Source organism: Scleropages formosus, chromosome 24, assembly GCF_900964775.1.
Source record: "Scleropages formosus chromosome 24, fSclFor1.1, whole genome shotgun sequence".
NCBI classification, from domain to species: Eukaryota; Metazoa; Chordata; class Actinopteri; order Osteoglossiformes; family Osteoglossidae; genus Scleropages; species Scleropages formosus.
The window spans coordinates 7944714-7960784 of record NC_041829.1 but is presented as its reverse complement, the minus strand read 5'-3'; the positions used below and the strand labels follow the sequence as shown (position 1 = coordinate 7960784).

The 16071-nt window shown below is 45.7% G+C and overlaps 3 protein-coding genes across 3 annotated transcripts; 2 read left to right on the top strand and 1 right to left on the bottom strand.

Moving 5' to 3' along the window:
- Positions 1 to 168: 168 nt before the first annotated feature.
- LOC108936479 (uncharacterized) lies at positions 169 to 2632 on the top strand. Its single transcript, XM_029248942.1, has 4 exons — positions 169 to 214; positions 470 to 612; positions 1627 to 1920; positions 2272 to 2632. Exons 1-4 carry the CDS (start codon positions 199 to 201, stop codon positions 2446 to 2448), a joined length of 630 nt encoding a protein of 209 aa, XP_029104775.1. The 5' UTR covers positions 169 to 198; the 3' UTR covers positions 2449 to 2632.
- A 1561-nt stretch (positions 2633 to 4193) lies between these two features.
- On the bottom strand, positions 4194 to 6882 carry LOC108936385 (ice nucleation protein-like). The gene is made up of 5 exons (XM_018755724.2): positions 6750 to 6882; positions 6584 to 6636; positions 4484 to 6481; positions 4344 to 4372; positions 4194 to 4259 (listed from the first exon to the last, which is right to left on the bottom strand). Exons 1-4 carry the CDS (start codon positions 6773 to 6775, stop codon positions 4359 to 4361), a joined length of 2091 nt encoding a protein of 696 aa, XP_018611240.2. The 5' UTR covers positions 6776 to 6882; the 3' UTR covers positions 4194 to 4259; positions 4344 to 4358.
- Positions 6883 to 7736: 854 nt separating this feature from the next.
- serinc3 (serine incorporator 3) lies at positions 7737 to 15392 on the top strand. The gene is made up of 11 exons (XM_018756009.2): positions 7737 to 7779; positions 7881 to 8058; positions 9971 to 10132; positions 10887 to 11080; positions 11371 to 11450; positions 11711 to 11848; positions 11979 to 12148; positions 12486 to 12576; positions 13467 to 13668; positions 14332 to 14565; positions 15219 to 15392. The coding sequence occupies exons 2-11, from the start codon at positions 8020 to 8022 to the stop codon at positions 15355 to 15357; spliced, it is 1449 nt and encodes a 482-aa protein (XP_018611525.1). The 5' UTR covers positions 7737 to 7779; positions 7881 to 8019; the 3' UTR covers positions 15358 to 15392.
- The last annotated feature ends 679 nt before the right edge of the window (positions 15393 to 16071 follow it).

Genomic DNA, 16071 nt, shown 5'->3' with positions numbered 1-16071 from the left:
CAAGTGCTCCCATTTTGCTCCAGAGGAACTGAGTAACTCGCAGTGACTTACACTCAGATGGCAGGGTAATTTTTACCGCGTCACTTCAGGGTGAGTAAGTACCCAGGTCAAGGGCGCCACAGCAGGAGCTGCGATTCGAACCCGGGTCCAAGGGCGGCAGATGCAACCGCTACGGCACCAGCTGATCCCGGGTTCTGGATGTGGAGTTGGACATGTGAGTGATAAAGGACTGTGGTGTCCTGGGACTCTACACTTACAGTTACAGTAGAGTAAAGTACAGTACAGTACTCGGCGTCCGCGCTGCGTGCCGAAGCCGTTCAGCAGGAGGCGCCACACGTCGGTGCGTGTCCCTTCGTGGGCGTGGGGAGGGGGTGTTGTTGGGTACAGGACTGAGGAACGTAGAATACAGAAGGGCGCCGATTCCTCATCCTTCACCTTCATCCTTGTTCATCTCCTTCGCTGCCCACAGCGCACATGGACGCCAATCCCACTGTCTCCTTGCTGCTGCTGTACAGAAACGACCCGATTTACTCGCTCTGCGCCCCCGATCTGATGAGCGCTTCCCAAAAAGTGAACAACGACTTCATCAGGGACCAGAAGCAGCTCGTGAAGGTAAGGAGCGCGACCACCTGAGCACGTGAGCAGGACGCGCGGCGCGGGACTCGACGGGACGTGAACGGAACCCACCCGGCTCTCGGCTCATCTTTTACATTGAACCCGACTCTGTTTTAAAAATACTACTGAAGATAACTTAATGCGCGTTTGTAACTTACCAAAAAGAAAAAAAAAACATGTCTTGGGCTTGGCTGTGGAATGTTAAATTTGCATCCGTTTTTTTTAAAACACGAATTTCGAGGAGTTTTAATAATTTAAAATAAAATAAATTTAAAAAAAACTCCTTTCCGGGAAAAGCCGATCATTAACCAGCCCTTGACTAAGTGTAACTGGGGAGGGTTTGGGCGGCCGGACGGTCTCTTAGTAACACTATTCATTAAACCCCTCAGATCAAATAGGCCGCCTTTAAACACACGTGTTTGCACTGCGCTCATTAAAATGCCGCCAAAATCGCGCGGCGCATGCGCTCAACGCTGGAACTGCGCTGTTCTGTGTGACTCGCAATAGCCGGGCGGGCAGTTTGGCTGCTCTGACAGCAGTATTTGCACTGGACACTGAGGGTGACTGATTCTTTTACGGTTTCCGGCACGTTACAAATTGAGACTAGCAAGGCCTTGAGTCTCCCAGAGGGACCACAAGTCAAGCCTTGTGTGATGTTGTGTGGAAACTCAACTTGGGAGGTCAGGAATTCGCTTGTTCCCAGAACCCTGGAGACGGTGACGCGACGAGGCGCTGTAAAATCACAAAGGAGGATGAAGAGGTCTTTCTTTGTCCGCGCAGCCTCCTTTGTCCGGCACAGCCCGAGTCAAACGGCAAATCGCGACAAGCTAAAAGGACAGCAAGTGACAGGCAGCGCAAGCGGTCGTCCATCACGGGACACCCAGTGGTGACTCCCTTCGCTTTGTCCCATACAGCTTCGCTCTTTGTTCTTTGCGGTACCCCAGTTCTCAGTGTGGTCTGTCCAAATCGGCAGCGTCCCCTTGACCTTCGCACCTCCGTCTCTCCCCAAAGACGCTGAAGAGACTCGAGCAGCAGAAGCTGGCCCGCCTTCGGCAGCTCAATGAGGAGAAGAAGCAGTTTGCCTTCATCATGAGAAAGAGACTGCCTCCGAGGGGCGCGGGCCCTTCCGCCCCTCCATTGCTCGGCCTGAGCTGCTGCGCTGCGTCCAAAATCTCCATCCCAACTGGACTCTTTGTAGGCACCAGCAGCCACCAGGCCAGCGCCACCACCATCGGAAGCATGACGCTGAGCCTCTGTAGCAGCCGCCCAGTGGACTTGTCGACACGCTTCCAGGAACGGCGGGAGGTCGGTCTTTCTTCCGCTTTGGAACATGTGGACATAGCAGCTGCCCCCCCCCCCCCCACCACTTGTCTGGAGCTAATCGATGACAACGCGATGTAAAGGCAGGGCTACCACCAGCATGTTTTTACACACACACACAGGGAGCAGTTTGAGTTACAAAAGGAAACTCATGTAAACAGCCTGCACCACATGTGCCAATCGGCCTCCCAAAAAACCACACATGATCAGCTATAATAATTACACTAAACTCTCTGCCAAGGCGTCTGATTTAATACGTGACGTCCTTGATGAACTGAAGATTTCCCCCCCTCCTTTCTTTCACTAATTAATTGCTGGCCTGTTCTTCACTCCCAGGGTCCAAAGGTGTGTGCTGCTCCCACAAGGTGTCCCTGTGAGCGTGGACGCGCCAGTAAATGGGTGACCAGGAGCGAGAGCTTCTTACCAGCTATGCAGCACCGCGCCGCTTGGGCCGGAACCTCACAGCACTTCAGTGGACGTGTGAGTGGTGTGAAGAAGCCAGGAAAGAACTGAGCTGAGCAGGCCTACCTGCTGACACCCACTCCCAGGTACCCTGTAGCGCTGCGGTTAAGGATGCGGCCCAGTTGCCAAGTCAGATTTCCGGAGTGGCTCTCGCTGCTGTGCCTTCAAGAAAAGGTGTCACTGATTTAGTTTGTAAAATGTCCATCTGTGGTGTCAGCAGAACAATAAAACGATTAACTGTTACTTTTGTAGTTTCAAAGGTCTGAAATACCTCACCTTAACAGCTGTTTTCAATGAAAGTGTTGTCACCTTTTCTTACACTGGCACAAAGGGTGTATGGGCATCACCAAAAAGGTATTACTGAAATTTTCATAGTATCCTTTGGAAAATGTTACATTTGACATTTTCAAATATTTGATCACTGTGTAAAGACCTGAAAGCAGCCTTTTGCAAAGACAAGAGGGGAAACAAGCAAGGATTAAATGAAACAATGTCAGTTTATATTAATGGGTGGTATATCTATATGTGAATGGTTTAATATTTTTTACATTGTCAACTGTCACTTTTTAAAAACTTTATTATACAAAGGCTGAATTGGTAGAGAGATATATTTACATTTATTTAGCAAATGCTTTTCTCCAAAGCAACTTCCAGCAAACTCTACATAAGACATTCATAGGGTGGAGAAAAGGCAAGATCATGTCTTTTTCCCCCTCACAAGATTTGTGGCTGGATTCGACTCTTCCTTTAATGCTGTGAGGTACTGCATTTAAAAGCAAATAAGTGAGTACTGTGCAATAATTCTCAGATTTGATTTTAAAATTGTCTGTCCTGCTGTTTTAGTTTCTGGTGTAAATTGAAGGCCCTTAAATTATGGGAATTTGTCACTTATATAACACCTACAGCCAACCTGTGAGAACGGCCCAAAGTGCCTGCTGGGTGATCACAAGTATCTTAAAGCCACAGCCAGCTGTAAGTGATAGAACTAGTTATTTAAAACTAAATTACCTGTATTTTCCGTTTTGCTCCATCCCACTTGCACTCACACCTAAAGCGCTACTTAGTCGTGCCGACACGTGGCTGCAGTACGACACCACTGCCACGGGAGGGCAGTAGAGCACAAACCGCTACAGCGCCACTCGTTTCAATTGCCCAACTCGACAGACATTAAAATTAATCTTTAAGGGCAATTAGGTACCAGGAGCCCGGCTGAAAGCGGACCGTACAAAAATGGTTTTTTTAAACTTGTCACAGAAGCTGGATTTTGCCTTTAAATTCTTTAGACTGGAAAGGTCTTGGGCTGTCTAGGATGTGCTAGTGCAGAGCCCTCTCACAGGAAAGCTCAGTTCTGATCAGATGATTTTTGTAATGCTGACATTAGTCACCCCTTCTGTAGGCAGTCAAAGCCTTATTCATTGCTTAAGGAATAGGGCCTGGTGCATCCCAGTCCTACATTAACATCCCCAGGTTCAGCATTTACTGCTGAGCTACATTTTTTTTTTTTTGGGGGGGGAGAAAAAAAAAAAAAAAAAAAAAGCCATAAGTTACATGCAGCTTCTGATAACCCAACTATTTTGAGTGCTATGCTATCAAGGATAACACTGCCAAAAGAGGCTTCTTGAATGTGGTGCAAGAGAAGGAATGACTAGACTACCAGTCCCAACTTCAGCACCCACCACATTTAGTGGTGGGTCAGACACTCAGCATTCTCCTAATTAAGGGAATTAGGATCCATCATGTGGTGTGCCACCCTCTTACCTGTCCTTAGGACATTAAAGGACACTACAGTATGTTACAAGCAAGAATATTTATTTATAAAAGACATGCATAATCTCTTCAGCTCATGAAGAGCAATCAAGTACCTGGAAAGGAAAAAAAACAGAGTAAGCAATTATGCAAGAGCATAAAGCTAGACCAGCATATGCAAACTGAATAATCAATCTTACCATCAAGATTGAAGATCACAGTCCTTTCCCTGTGAAAGGGAAAGACATGAGATGTTAAAAACAAAGTGTTAAAAAAAAAAAAAAAAAAAAAAAAAAAAAAAATCACCATTTCCCCCAAATTGAGGGGGAGGAAAAATTACCTGGAATGTATGTCCTGGATTGACTGTTGCCAAAGGGCCATCCACTTGGAACAGAACCAGAGTTAAGGTTGAAGCCTAGTGTTTGAGTAGAACTCTGATCCACCTGTGACCCAACACCTTGAGCTGAACTGGAAGTGACCTGGGAAGCTACTTGCTGGGATGAGCCAAGTTCAGAGCCACCCTGGGTAGAGCTAGCACACCCAGTTGAGATGGAGCCAAGCAGAGATCCTCCAGCTTGATTAGAAGCGATAGGAACAGATGCAGAAGCAAACTGGGAGCCCAAACCCAGTGCAGAACCATAGCTGCTAGCTAAGCCAGAAAGAGGCTGGGAGCCCACCCCTTGGACAGGGGTGCAGCTACTGTAAGAGGCCATAGGGAAATGCTGGGAAGCTACATTTTGAGTAGAACCAGAACCCCTGGCAGACCCATAGTGGGTGTGAGAGCCAGAGCTCTGAGCAGCTCCATATCTGCTCTGGACACTTGTACCTTGATCAAAGGCTTGCTGTGCAGAACCAAAACCAGCTTGTGTACCAACACTAATCCGAGTCCTTCTCTGTTGAGGAGAACTTCTGTGGTAGACCTGCCCCAGGGTTAATCCAGAGCTGCCATCCAATCCACAATCCACCTGCAAACCCACAGTTTGTGGGTAACCATACTCAGATTTGGTTCTTGTCTGAGCAACTTCACCAAGTGAAGAACCATAGCTGGCAGGAGATCCATAGCCTAGGTCTGATGCTACAGTCTGTGCAGAACCATACTGGGGTTGGGTTCCTGTTGTCTGACCAGGACCATAGCTGGTCTGGGAGATCTGCCCCAGGGTCAAGCCATAGTTGTCACTAGAGCCATAGCCCACCTGGGATGGTGTAGTCTGTGCAGAACCATACTGAGACCAGGCCCCTGTTTGTTGGCCAGAGACTGACATGCCCTGGTATGCATGTCTTGGGCCATACCCCACCTGAGACATTGTGCTCTGGGGACAACCAGAGCATGAACCAGTAGTCTGAGAACCAGAGACAGCTGGAGTGTCAATCAGCTGGACTGATGGAGGATAAACCTGAGGGACAGAGGATGCTTGGGATCCTTGAGTCCAGGAAACAGGGCTGCCAGTACAGCCATAGCAGCTCTGGGATTGAGGCCTCTGACCAACACCATGACTCAGCTGGGGAACTGAGAGTTGACCAGAAGCACCACCCTGTGGTGAAACAAACCTGCCAGCTGAACTAGACACACCCTGGGAGCTCATGCCTAGACCAGAACGGTAGATGACTTGAGCAGTCCCCAGTGAAGGCAGGGTTGCTACACTCTGGGCAGAACCAGAAGGGACTAATGTTGATCTAGAGGGTGGCCAAGAAGCAGCAGGACGCATATGGTGGAAAGCATACCTGCCAGGAGAACCAGATGCAAACAGTGATCCAAAACCAGCAGCTTGCTGACCTGAGCCATGGTCAGCCTGAGCAGAACCAGAATTCACTGCAAGACCATTATTTCCCAAGGTAGTGCTATAGCTTCTGCTTGGAGAAACACTATAGCTGCTCTGGGCAGAACCATGTGCCACTGGATAAGTAGCCAACTGGACAAAACCAGACCCACCTTGTGATGAACCATATACAGGCATACTTCCCTGAGCAAAGTTATGCCAAGATCCCACCTGCTGACCAGAACGAGACCTGTACCCTGGAAGGCCAGCCTGGTAATTAAGGCTCTTGGAAGAACTAGAGTCACTGGGTGAACCAGAAGTGTTCAGAACAGGCTCAGCACTACTGGAGGCATACCTGCCTGAGCTCAGGTATTTGAGCCAGAAGTTACTAGGGGTTGGTTTCACCACAACAGGGTTATAGCTACTTGGGGAACTTGCTACGAGGCCAGAAATATAGGTGCCAGAACCAGGCTGGTTTGAGGTGGGCTCATAGTCCCCAGCAGCATTTCCACGCTGGAAGGAACCGGTACGCTTATCAATGGCACTAGGGTACTGTTGCCAAGAAACACCAAAGCCTGGACCTGCAACACACAAGGGGACAAGCGTGAAAGGCAGCCTAGACAAGGTATTGTCATAAACCCCACTGTATACCTACAGTTAGGTCACTATTCCAAGGTAGTTACCTTTCTGGGTTTCAGTGCAAGAGACACCCATTATTAACAGCAAGCAAAGTGCCCTGCAGAACAAACCAGACAGGACCATTACATAGAGCATAGGAAGAGACAAACATCAGGGAACTCAACTCAAGTTGTAGTAGACCCAAAACCAACTTAAAAATGTCAGACATACCTCAAATAAACCTGAGATGCCATCATTCAGATCCTAAACACACCACCTCTCCAAGAACCCACTAGTGGCAAGAACCCTGGAGTGTTACTTTGGGTCTAAGTTCCCTTCCCCACTGAATAACAATCAGCTCTGAACCGGCAGCTTTTCACTGTTTGCAGCCTGACTAACCAGGGGCAGGTGGGACCTCTGGAAACAACTGGCAGCAATTAAATGCAGTTAATGATTGTTCAGTTTGAGTAAAGGATATGCTTTCCAGCTTGTTGAACATAAGCATAATAAATATGCTAGCCATGGAGTAAATTCAGAGTAAATTAACATTATTTTGACAATCAGTGAAGTTAAAACATTGATATATATGAGTAACAAAAAGCACTAATTATGTAAGCTTTAGCAGTACGAAAACAGTAATCAAGATTCTTTAAAGTAAATGATGTGATGAGGCGTATGAAGGATATGAAGATGGAACGGCTAAATAGCGCCCCCTGGCGGAGCAGTGGTGGGAAACGCGTACAACACCTGGTACTGTACTCTCCGGCGGCCTCCAATCCAAGTACCAACCAGCACGGAACCACGTGACTGTTTCAGCGAAAAATCAAAAATCAAAAGGTTTCAAACTGACAGTATTACTACTTTACTGCAGCTCAAAACAAAGAATTTTCACCAAGGTACATAACCAAAAAAAAATGTTGGTTTCAGGCCTACAAAAAGCACAAAAGCGCCCTTTTCTTTATCCACTTTAAATTCATGCACAAGCCTTCAAGGGTCTTTACGTAGATTCTATGGAGTGATATATGAAAACCTCCTTAACCTCATTAGTTATAGAATATTTATTTGAGATCATCCAAGTTTTGTCACTCAGTGAAAAGTGCCAATTTATTGTTACCGTACGGTTACAACGATACAGTCAACTTGTATGGATCTGGCCCAAGCACGATGACGTCACACAGAGGTGTGGCTTCGCCCGAGGAAAAAGACAATCAAGCGCGGTGACGTCACCTCGGTTTGACGCAGTAGAATTTTCTTGGCGGTGGTGAGCGCTACCCGGTGCGTGTCTGCTCTTGGGCTCAAGACTTAAGTGTGTTCTGTTGATCCTCAGTCTCTGTTTAATATTGCTGTGATTGTATATTTTAGGGCTGGAACATAAGAGTTCTCAAAAAGTGTTAGAGCAGAGGTGTGATCACGGTTGGACAGGAGAGCAGCGGAGGGCGCAGTGAGTCAGTGAGCGAGCGAGCGGAGGACGGCGGCAGTGCGGTGCGGGTGAAGCGGCAGGATGGGAACGGTCTTGGGTGCCTTCTCCGTGGCCAGCTGGGTAAGCAGCGGCGCCGCGACCCGAACCCTGTGCTGTGGTGAGATCAGCCTCTGCACAGTGGATGACCTGGAGCCGCCCGATCAACAGGTTTGGGGCGGCGTGGCACGATAAAGGAGTGCAGAGAGATCTGAAAGGAGCGCGGCGAGTGTCGTCGCGCGGGCGTCGCGTGACCCTGCGAGCCGGAATCCGTTTCGTTTTCCAGTGAAACCGAAAACTACGGCACTTTCCTTGCGTTGCGGTGTTGAAGGGGAAGTGAAAGCTGCGCCTATTCACCGTGGTTCCGTGTGTTAAAACACGGGGAAAACGGTGTCCGTGCGTGGAAAGGTGGAAAAGGGTTAATATTAATGGAGCTCTGGGGGATAAATAGGATTAGTGCGGCCGGGGGTTCATTCCGTCACGAGGACAGGAGAAACACCTCAGTGTCGATGTGGCTGAAGGCTTGTGGAAAAAATCCTTATTACAAACGATTCTGCCACTAAATGTTATTGCTAGGTTTATGTTATTACTCTTACTAATTATTATTAGTTATAATTTCTTGCAGTCCTCATAATAACAACAACAAAGCTCATGTACGGTGTAAATGTTCACGCACCATAACTACTTAGTTACTTCATCATGAGCATCCCCTGGCAGATACATACAGCCACTATTCTTGCATTCTATTTTCTTCTTTGTGTATCTTATGTAAAAAAAAAAAAAAAAATTGGTAGGAGGGTATCAGGATTTGTCTATGTTTTATGCACCTACTCGAACGATGAACCTCGGTGAAGCAAGTGGTAGGGAACAAACTAGGTTTGCTTGAGACTTTTCATCATGTCTGCAGCTATGTCTCCTTCTCTAATGTAATGCATAAATTGTACTTTTGCTGAGATGTACTCTCTTTGGACAAAAGTGTCTGCTAAATGAATACATTTAAATGTACATGCCATAACATAAATAATTAGTGTTGTGCTTTTACACGTTAGATTGGGAGTACAGTTTAATGGCCCATGGGCTCAGTCAGGAAAAGGTCACTTTTCCAGCCACACAGTGAACTGGAGTGGAGCTCCTTAGTGGGCTTTGTCTTCCTCTTGGGCTCTTTTGTGCTCCTTTTCTTCTCTCGGTTCTTTTTTCTTCAGCAAAAAAAGATGACGTTGGTGTTTATCAAACTCACTTCTAAATTGATACCTATAAGAAAGCAGGTAAGCTTTGACTGCAGTGGTTACGTGAAGGTCAGTCAGTTCTGGTAGAGGAGGATGGCACGGTTTTGGACATTTGTAACCGATAAAAAAAAAAAAAGTGTGTTTTGCGGGAAACCTCATCGTCTGCACATTGCACACCAAACCCTTTACCACATCCTCTTTGAACACATGGGCTCGCTGCTCTCTTGCCAGAACATGACATTGCTTGTGGACAAGAGCACAGAACACAGTTTGTCTTTCGCGCTCCTCTTCGTTGACATGTGACATGTTAGGGCTATCAGCTGCAGACGGGCTTTGTCCGAGTGCTAGGTGTTTGTGGGGAGTGTGTTGTCGATTATCAAATGTGCCCAAGCGGCACTGACCTTCCCTGCTGGGTTTAGCGTTAAGAAGTTGTTTACAATCCTCTCCAGCACACACTGGTGTTGGACTTGGTCTTAAAGCAACAGAGCCCACGAGCCACCTGTTTCAGACATATATATCACAAAATGTCTTCTTTTTTTTTTTTTTTTTTCCCCCCCTTTACCCCCACCCCACCCGAAATGTCTCCTTCGGTGAATTGCTTTTGAAATGATGACTTTTTCTCTTGGTTTTCCATGTCGGAACAATTTGCAGGGGCTCTGCTCCCCTTCGACCTACTGCTCAGCATGGGAACGCAACGCAGAAGGCTGAAGCGTGCAGGTGACCGCTGGCTGACCACAGCTAATTTGATCGCTGTGTGTGTGACCACACAGGTTCCATGCCTCTGCAGTGGCGCGACATGTCTGCTGTGCAGATGCTGCCCCAATAGCAGGAACTCCACGGTGACCCGCATCATCTACGCCTTCCTCCTGCTTCTGGGGACCATCGTTGCCTGCATAATGCTGTCTCCGGGCATCGAGCACCAGCTCAAAAAGGTACTCGTGGTAGGCCTGACCCAGCTGAGGATCAAGCCCGCATCCAACATCGCTGCTGCCGGGACCAATGTCACATAAAGAATGATCTCGGTCAGAATGATCTAAGGGCATTGTCGTCACTGTAGCGGTTCCACAGGTGACACCAGTTCAGTCACATGGTTTACTTTTCAGCGGATGCAGCATGTAAGTGTGGTTAAGAACATGTGCTTACACTTTTACGTGAAAGCTGCCAGCTCAAACCGCATTCTCCGCTACTGCTGTAGTACCACTGATCAAGGTAAAAACACAGCTGTATAAATGAGTCAAATGCTGTGAGACTGTGAAGAAGAGTCAGCTAAATACCAAATGAATAATAACGTACAGAAGTTATGTCATAATAAAAATGACAATACATAACATAAGCAATATATAGGATCGTTCACGTTTATTGTCATAGGTACAAGTACCATGTACAAGTATCATGAAACTCTTCTTGAATGCTTCTCCACAGACTGTGGACAAAAACAATAGAAATACTGCACAAAACAATGACAATGAGTAATACTAATGACAATAATAAATAACGGTAACAATGAATAACAGTAGACAGCCAGAGAACTCAGAACATGAGAATGCTTAAAGTGACACTGTAATCTACCAATGTGCTTGGAAGGAGCAGTCCAACTCTAGTTATAAAAAGTGGCACATTGGTGAGTGTTGTATACTCTTACGGCAGTGGGGTAAAAGCTGTTCCTGTACCTCTCTCCATGTGCAGATTCCAGGCTTCTGCGAAGGAGGCGTCGGTTCCTCCATACCCGGCATCCATGGCAGCGTCAACTGTGAGATCTTTGTGGGCTACAAGGCAGTGTACCGCATCTGCTTCGGCATGGCCATGTTTTTCCTGTTGTTTTTCTTGCTTATGCTCAATGTTAGAAACAGCCGGGATCCCCGAGCAGCTGTCCACAATGGGTAAGTCAGTCAGTCAATCAATCAATCAATCAAACAAAAAGAGAAGTTCATGGGCAAAACGAGTTAGGGTGTTTGAACATAATGGAGATTCCTGTTCCTTTGCAAAGGCAGTAAATCCCATGGTGAAGCAGTGCTAAGTTCCCAAAGCAAATTCCAGTGTCATATGATCAGCACGCTGAGATGAGAAAGGGCTCCTTTCTTTCGCTGGATGAATGTGACTGTTAGTTTACTCGAGAGTTTATCCAACTCGTAGCACTAAAACTTTTTTTTTTTTTTTTTTTTTTGTGCAGGTTTTGGTTTTTTAAGATTGCTGCCATAATTGCTATTACAGTTGGTGCCTTTTACATACCAGATGGGGCTTTCACACGTGGTAAGGATCCTCACTTCCATTGTATCATGTATTTTCCTCACTGCATACAACGTACACATCTGGTAACACTCTAGGTTAAGTATCTCTAAGGTTGTAAGTTTAAATCCGACACAAGGCTGTGTAGCTGAACCGGTAAGCATGGTACCGTACTCTAAATGCTATAGCAAATACCCAGCTGATGAAGTAAATGCTGTAAAGCATCTGAAGCAGTTACAGTAATAATAAAGCTGTATTATTTCTCATGAACCCTGTGTTTGCAGGTTGGTTCGTTACAGCGATCGGTGGAGCATCCATTTTTATCCTCATCCAGCTTGTTCTCCTGGTGGACTTTGCCCACTCGTGGAATGAATCTTGGGTGGACAAGATGGAGGAGGGCAACTCCCGGGGCTGGTATGCCGGTGGGTCCCTCCTAAACGCTGCCTCGAGCGGGTGCCTTTTGGTTCACTGTTCCTTTCCGAAACACATCCCCAAAGCTCAGTGCGTGAACGAGATGGAATTTTTCTTCTTGTTGTTTTGCTTGGTTTCCAGCTTTGCTCTTGATGACGGGCTTGTGCTACGTTCTCTCCCTGGTGGCCATTGTTCTGCTCTTTGTGTTCTACACTCATCCTGAGGGCTGTGGGCTCAACAAGTTCTTCATCAGCTTCAACATGCTCTTGTGTTTCGGGGCCTCAGTTGTTTCCATCCTGCCCAAAGTACAGGTGAGGGTGACTTTTGACCTGGGGGCGGGTGTCAGGAGGACCTCTCCACTCTTTGGGTGTTGCGTGCATGTCTCTGGTTCCCAGACGATTTTTGGGTGTCAGGCAGTTTGACAAAACTACATGATTCCCGTTATTTAGAAATGTTTATACTTATGTTTAATAGTAATTTTACACTAATTAAAGGGAAACTGGTACCAGTGGATTCCGGTGCTGAAGTGGAGTTTGTACAGTTTGGAAACGGTTGCCAAGGGTTGTATTAAATTTAACTCGTGTGTGTGTGTGTGTGTGTGTGTGTGTGTGTGTGTGTGTGTGTGTGTGTGTGTGTGTGTGTGTGTAGGAAGCCCATCCGCATTCCGGCCTGCTGCAGTCCTCCATCATAACCCTATACACCATGTATCTGACGTGGTCAGCCATCACCAACGAACCCGGTGAGTTCTCGGTGCAAAGCGGCGCTGATTTTACAGCAGCCCGTGATCACGCAGCCCCGACCCGCACGGAAAATGACTGTGATGTTTTGTCGATATTACAACGCCAGGAAGCCGCGCAGGTTTAGGCTGTTTTTTAGAGAGACTCGTTCATACAGTTTTCAGTGAAGGTGGGAGCTGCTTGTCTCCACTGATTGTGTGACAATGAGCAAACCATACAATAGTACCACAATCCCCCCTCCCCATCTCAAATAAAATAGAACCCTTAAAGTTATACATATGTATGCATATACATGTCCTTATTAACATTCTTTAGCTGCATAAGTGAAACTGTAGCTTTTCATCTATAGCATATTGTAAGCCTTTTATTTTAATTGCTAAAAATCTCGTTTCCAGTCCAACAGCACATCATCTGCACACAGAATGTGGTCCTCGGTCTTTTAGTGCAGGAGCTCTGGCTTTGGTTTCATTGTACTGCACAATGTTTCGTGAACTATTTTAGTTTATTTCACACTTTTCCCTTTCTCATTGAGGGACTCTCACCTGTTTACTGTCCTCATTACACTGAAACGTATCTCTGCTTTTTCCCTTAAAGGAGGTTATTAAATGCATAATTATGTAGTGGAAAGGTTTTATGAATGCCTGTTTTGACGATTACTGTCAATTGATATTTTAAAGGATGTGCAGCTGTTCCACTTTGTATTATTAATTTGTACATTTTGATGACCATCTACAATCATACTTGATGTTACTACATATGGTAAAAGGGATGTAAAATTTGGTGGCAATTTATTGCTAGTTTTTTCCTTTTGAAATATTTAGAAGTAGAAATAAATAAAGGTTCATTTTGCACGTTCCTGAACAGAGTGATTTCCACCCCCCACTCATTCCAGAGCGTAAATGCAATCCCAGCCTGCTGAGCATCTTCCAGCAGATTGCTGCTCCCACGCTGGCCCCCATCGCTGAGGAAAATCAGACGGCCGTCCAGATCATTGATACGGAGGAGCCGGTTCCCTCGGCACCATACCTACCGTGGTGGGATGCCCAGAGTATTGTGGGACTGGCCATTTTTGTCCTCTGCATACTGTACTCAAGGTGAGTTAAACCATTAGGGCCAAAAGCAGGTTCATGCTCTGTATGTCTGTAACGGAAGTGTTTACATTTCTTCCATTAACATTTCATCTGCATCATTCTTCTAAGAAATTGTATAATATCTGCTCACCCTTCTGGACATTTTGAGCTAGGGCTGTATGATGCCATGCAGTTATTACATGGTGGTCATGCTGATATTATAACTGTGAAATATCGTAGCCTTTTGACTTTGACCCCTTGCTCTGTGTATATGGATGAATTTGTAACTTCTCAGTGTTCCCTCTCTGCCTGTTTGTTACTGTGACCCCCTGCGATTCATCAAAGCAATGAAAAATCGTCAGGTCTGATCACAAAGCTGCGCAACCTCGCATTACACAGTTTACCCTGTTTGGCCCATGACTACCTAATGATTTGCTGGTTCTTAACAAAATTTCCTCTGAAATTCAGTAAGAAGTGTAGTCAAATGGTATTGTTACACTCCATCAGTATTGTTAATATTTTTACTGTCTGCACAGGATGAGTTTAGAGTCGTTTCTTACTTTTCAAAGAAGGAGCGTTTCAGTGAAGTTTAAAGTGAGGGAGACGAAGAGGAAGGAGAACTGGGGTCGAGGTTGAGAATGTAAGCGGGAGCACAGTGCTCAGGGAATTGTGTTCTTCCCTTGGCAGCATCCGCTCTTCCAGTACCAGCCAGGTGAACAAGCTGACTTTGGCGTCCAACGATATGGTCATCCTTGACAGCCACTCGGGGGCGAGCACCCCCGACGAAGCAGAGCAGGGCCAAGGGCCGAGGCGGGTGGAGGACAACGAGAAGGAGGCAGTTCAGTACAGCTACTCTTGCTTCCATCTCATGCTCTTCCTCGCCTCCCTCTACATCATGATGACGCTGACCAACTGGTACAGGTCAGTGTGCCTGCCTTATTTTCCGAATATGTAATAATAGTAGTAGTGATGATGATGATGATGATGATGATTTTATTATTAATAATATAAATATTTGTATAATTATAATACAATTTTCTTAGCCAATGCTTTCTTTAAAGCTGCACTTTGTATCCGTTATCCAATCCCTATTTTTCAGTGGACAAATTCAGGTGTGAAAACATGAGCCAAGCATCAAAATGACAGTAATAATAAGAGAGTATTTTCATGGGGGCTGCTGGTAGTGCAGCGGTAATAGCCATCACCTTGCAATTGAAGAGCCTGGGTTTTAATTCCACTCCTGCTACAGTACCCTTGATTACGGAAGTCACCCTCAATTAATATAGTAAAAATATCCTGCTGTATAAATGGTAAATAAATGTCTGTATCTTAGTATATAAACCTAGCCTCATAATAATCAGTTTAGGAGTTTTATGGCTGGTTTGTTAGTATCCATCATCTTCCTGTATTTTACGTGGCATTCGCATGAGTTTTGTTCAGGTTTCTGCTTTCCTTTCAGAGCCTAAAGCCGGCCTCCCCAGGTCAATTGCCTTTACTGCAGGGGTAACTGAATGCATTTGTTGAGTGCCAGGATGTCGATCATGATTCTTAGAAAATGTTCACCCTCCCTGTAGCCCTGATGCCGACTACAGCACCATGACGAGCAAGTGGCCGGCCGTCTGGGTGAAGATGACCTCCAGCTGGGTATGTCTCGCTCTCTATGTGTGGACCTTGGTGGCCCCAATGATGTGCCCCAACCGTGACTTTAGCTAAACTCACTACAGTCCCCACTGTACTGCCTCGAGGGCCAAAGCATTCACATTTTTTTGAAAGTCACTGAGCATTTATCATTTCTTATGTAGTTTTAAAGTACAAAGTAATGAATGCCGTTTTGCCTACATATTACACATGTTCCATCACTAGATACTTAAAGGCTTTTAATTTTTTAGAGGTATAGGATTTTTTTTTTTTCTTTTATAGCTAAATCCTGTGAACATATTGGTGGGGAAAACATCTTCAATTCCAAAGACTTAGTTGTAGAATGTACATTGTAGACATAAGATCTTTTGATATCAAATGGTGAACATACAGGTTCAGTTAAATTGATTCCAAACCATTTTAGTTGCACTTACCTGTTGTTTTTATGCAAAGTTTGTGAATGGAGTGTGCAGTGTTCAGGAGTAGTGAACAAATTGCAGTTTTGTTTATTCTTCATTTCAGCAGACTCACTGTGTTTTTGTAAGGGAAGAAAACTTTTCTTCTTTAGTATGGGGGGGTGTCCTGATGATGTGCCTAGATTTTACAATGTCTCAAGTGAATGTGAGGTAGCATGTAATGTTTTTAATAGAGCACAGTTTGTATACCCAAAATGTTTAAATTGTTTTGCCTTATTTAAATTTAGAAATCTAAGTTGATTTAGCAGTGCTTAGTTCTTGAAAAACCATTGCTCATTTCAATGGCTGTGGACTTCTGCCATCTGTTTGTTAA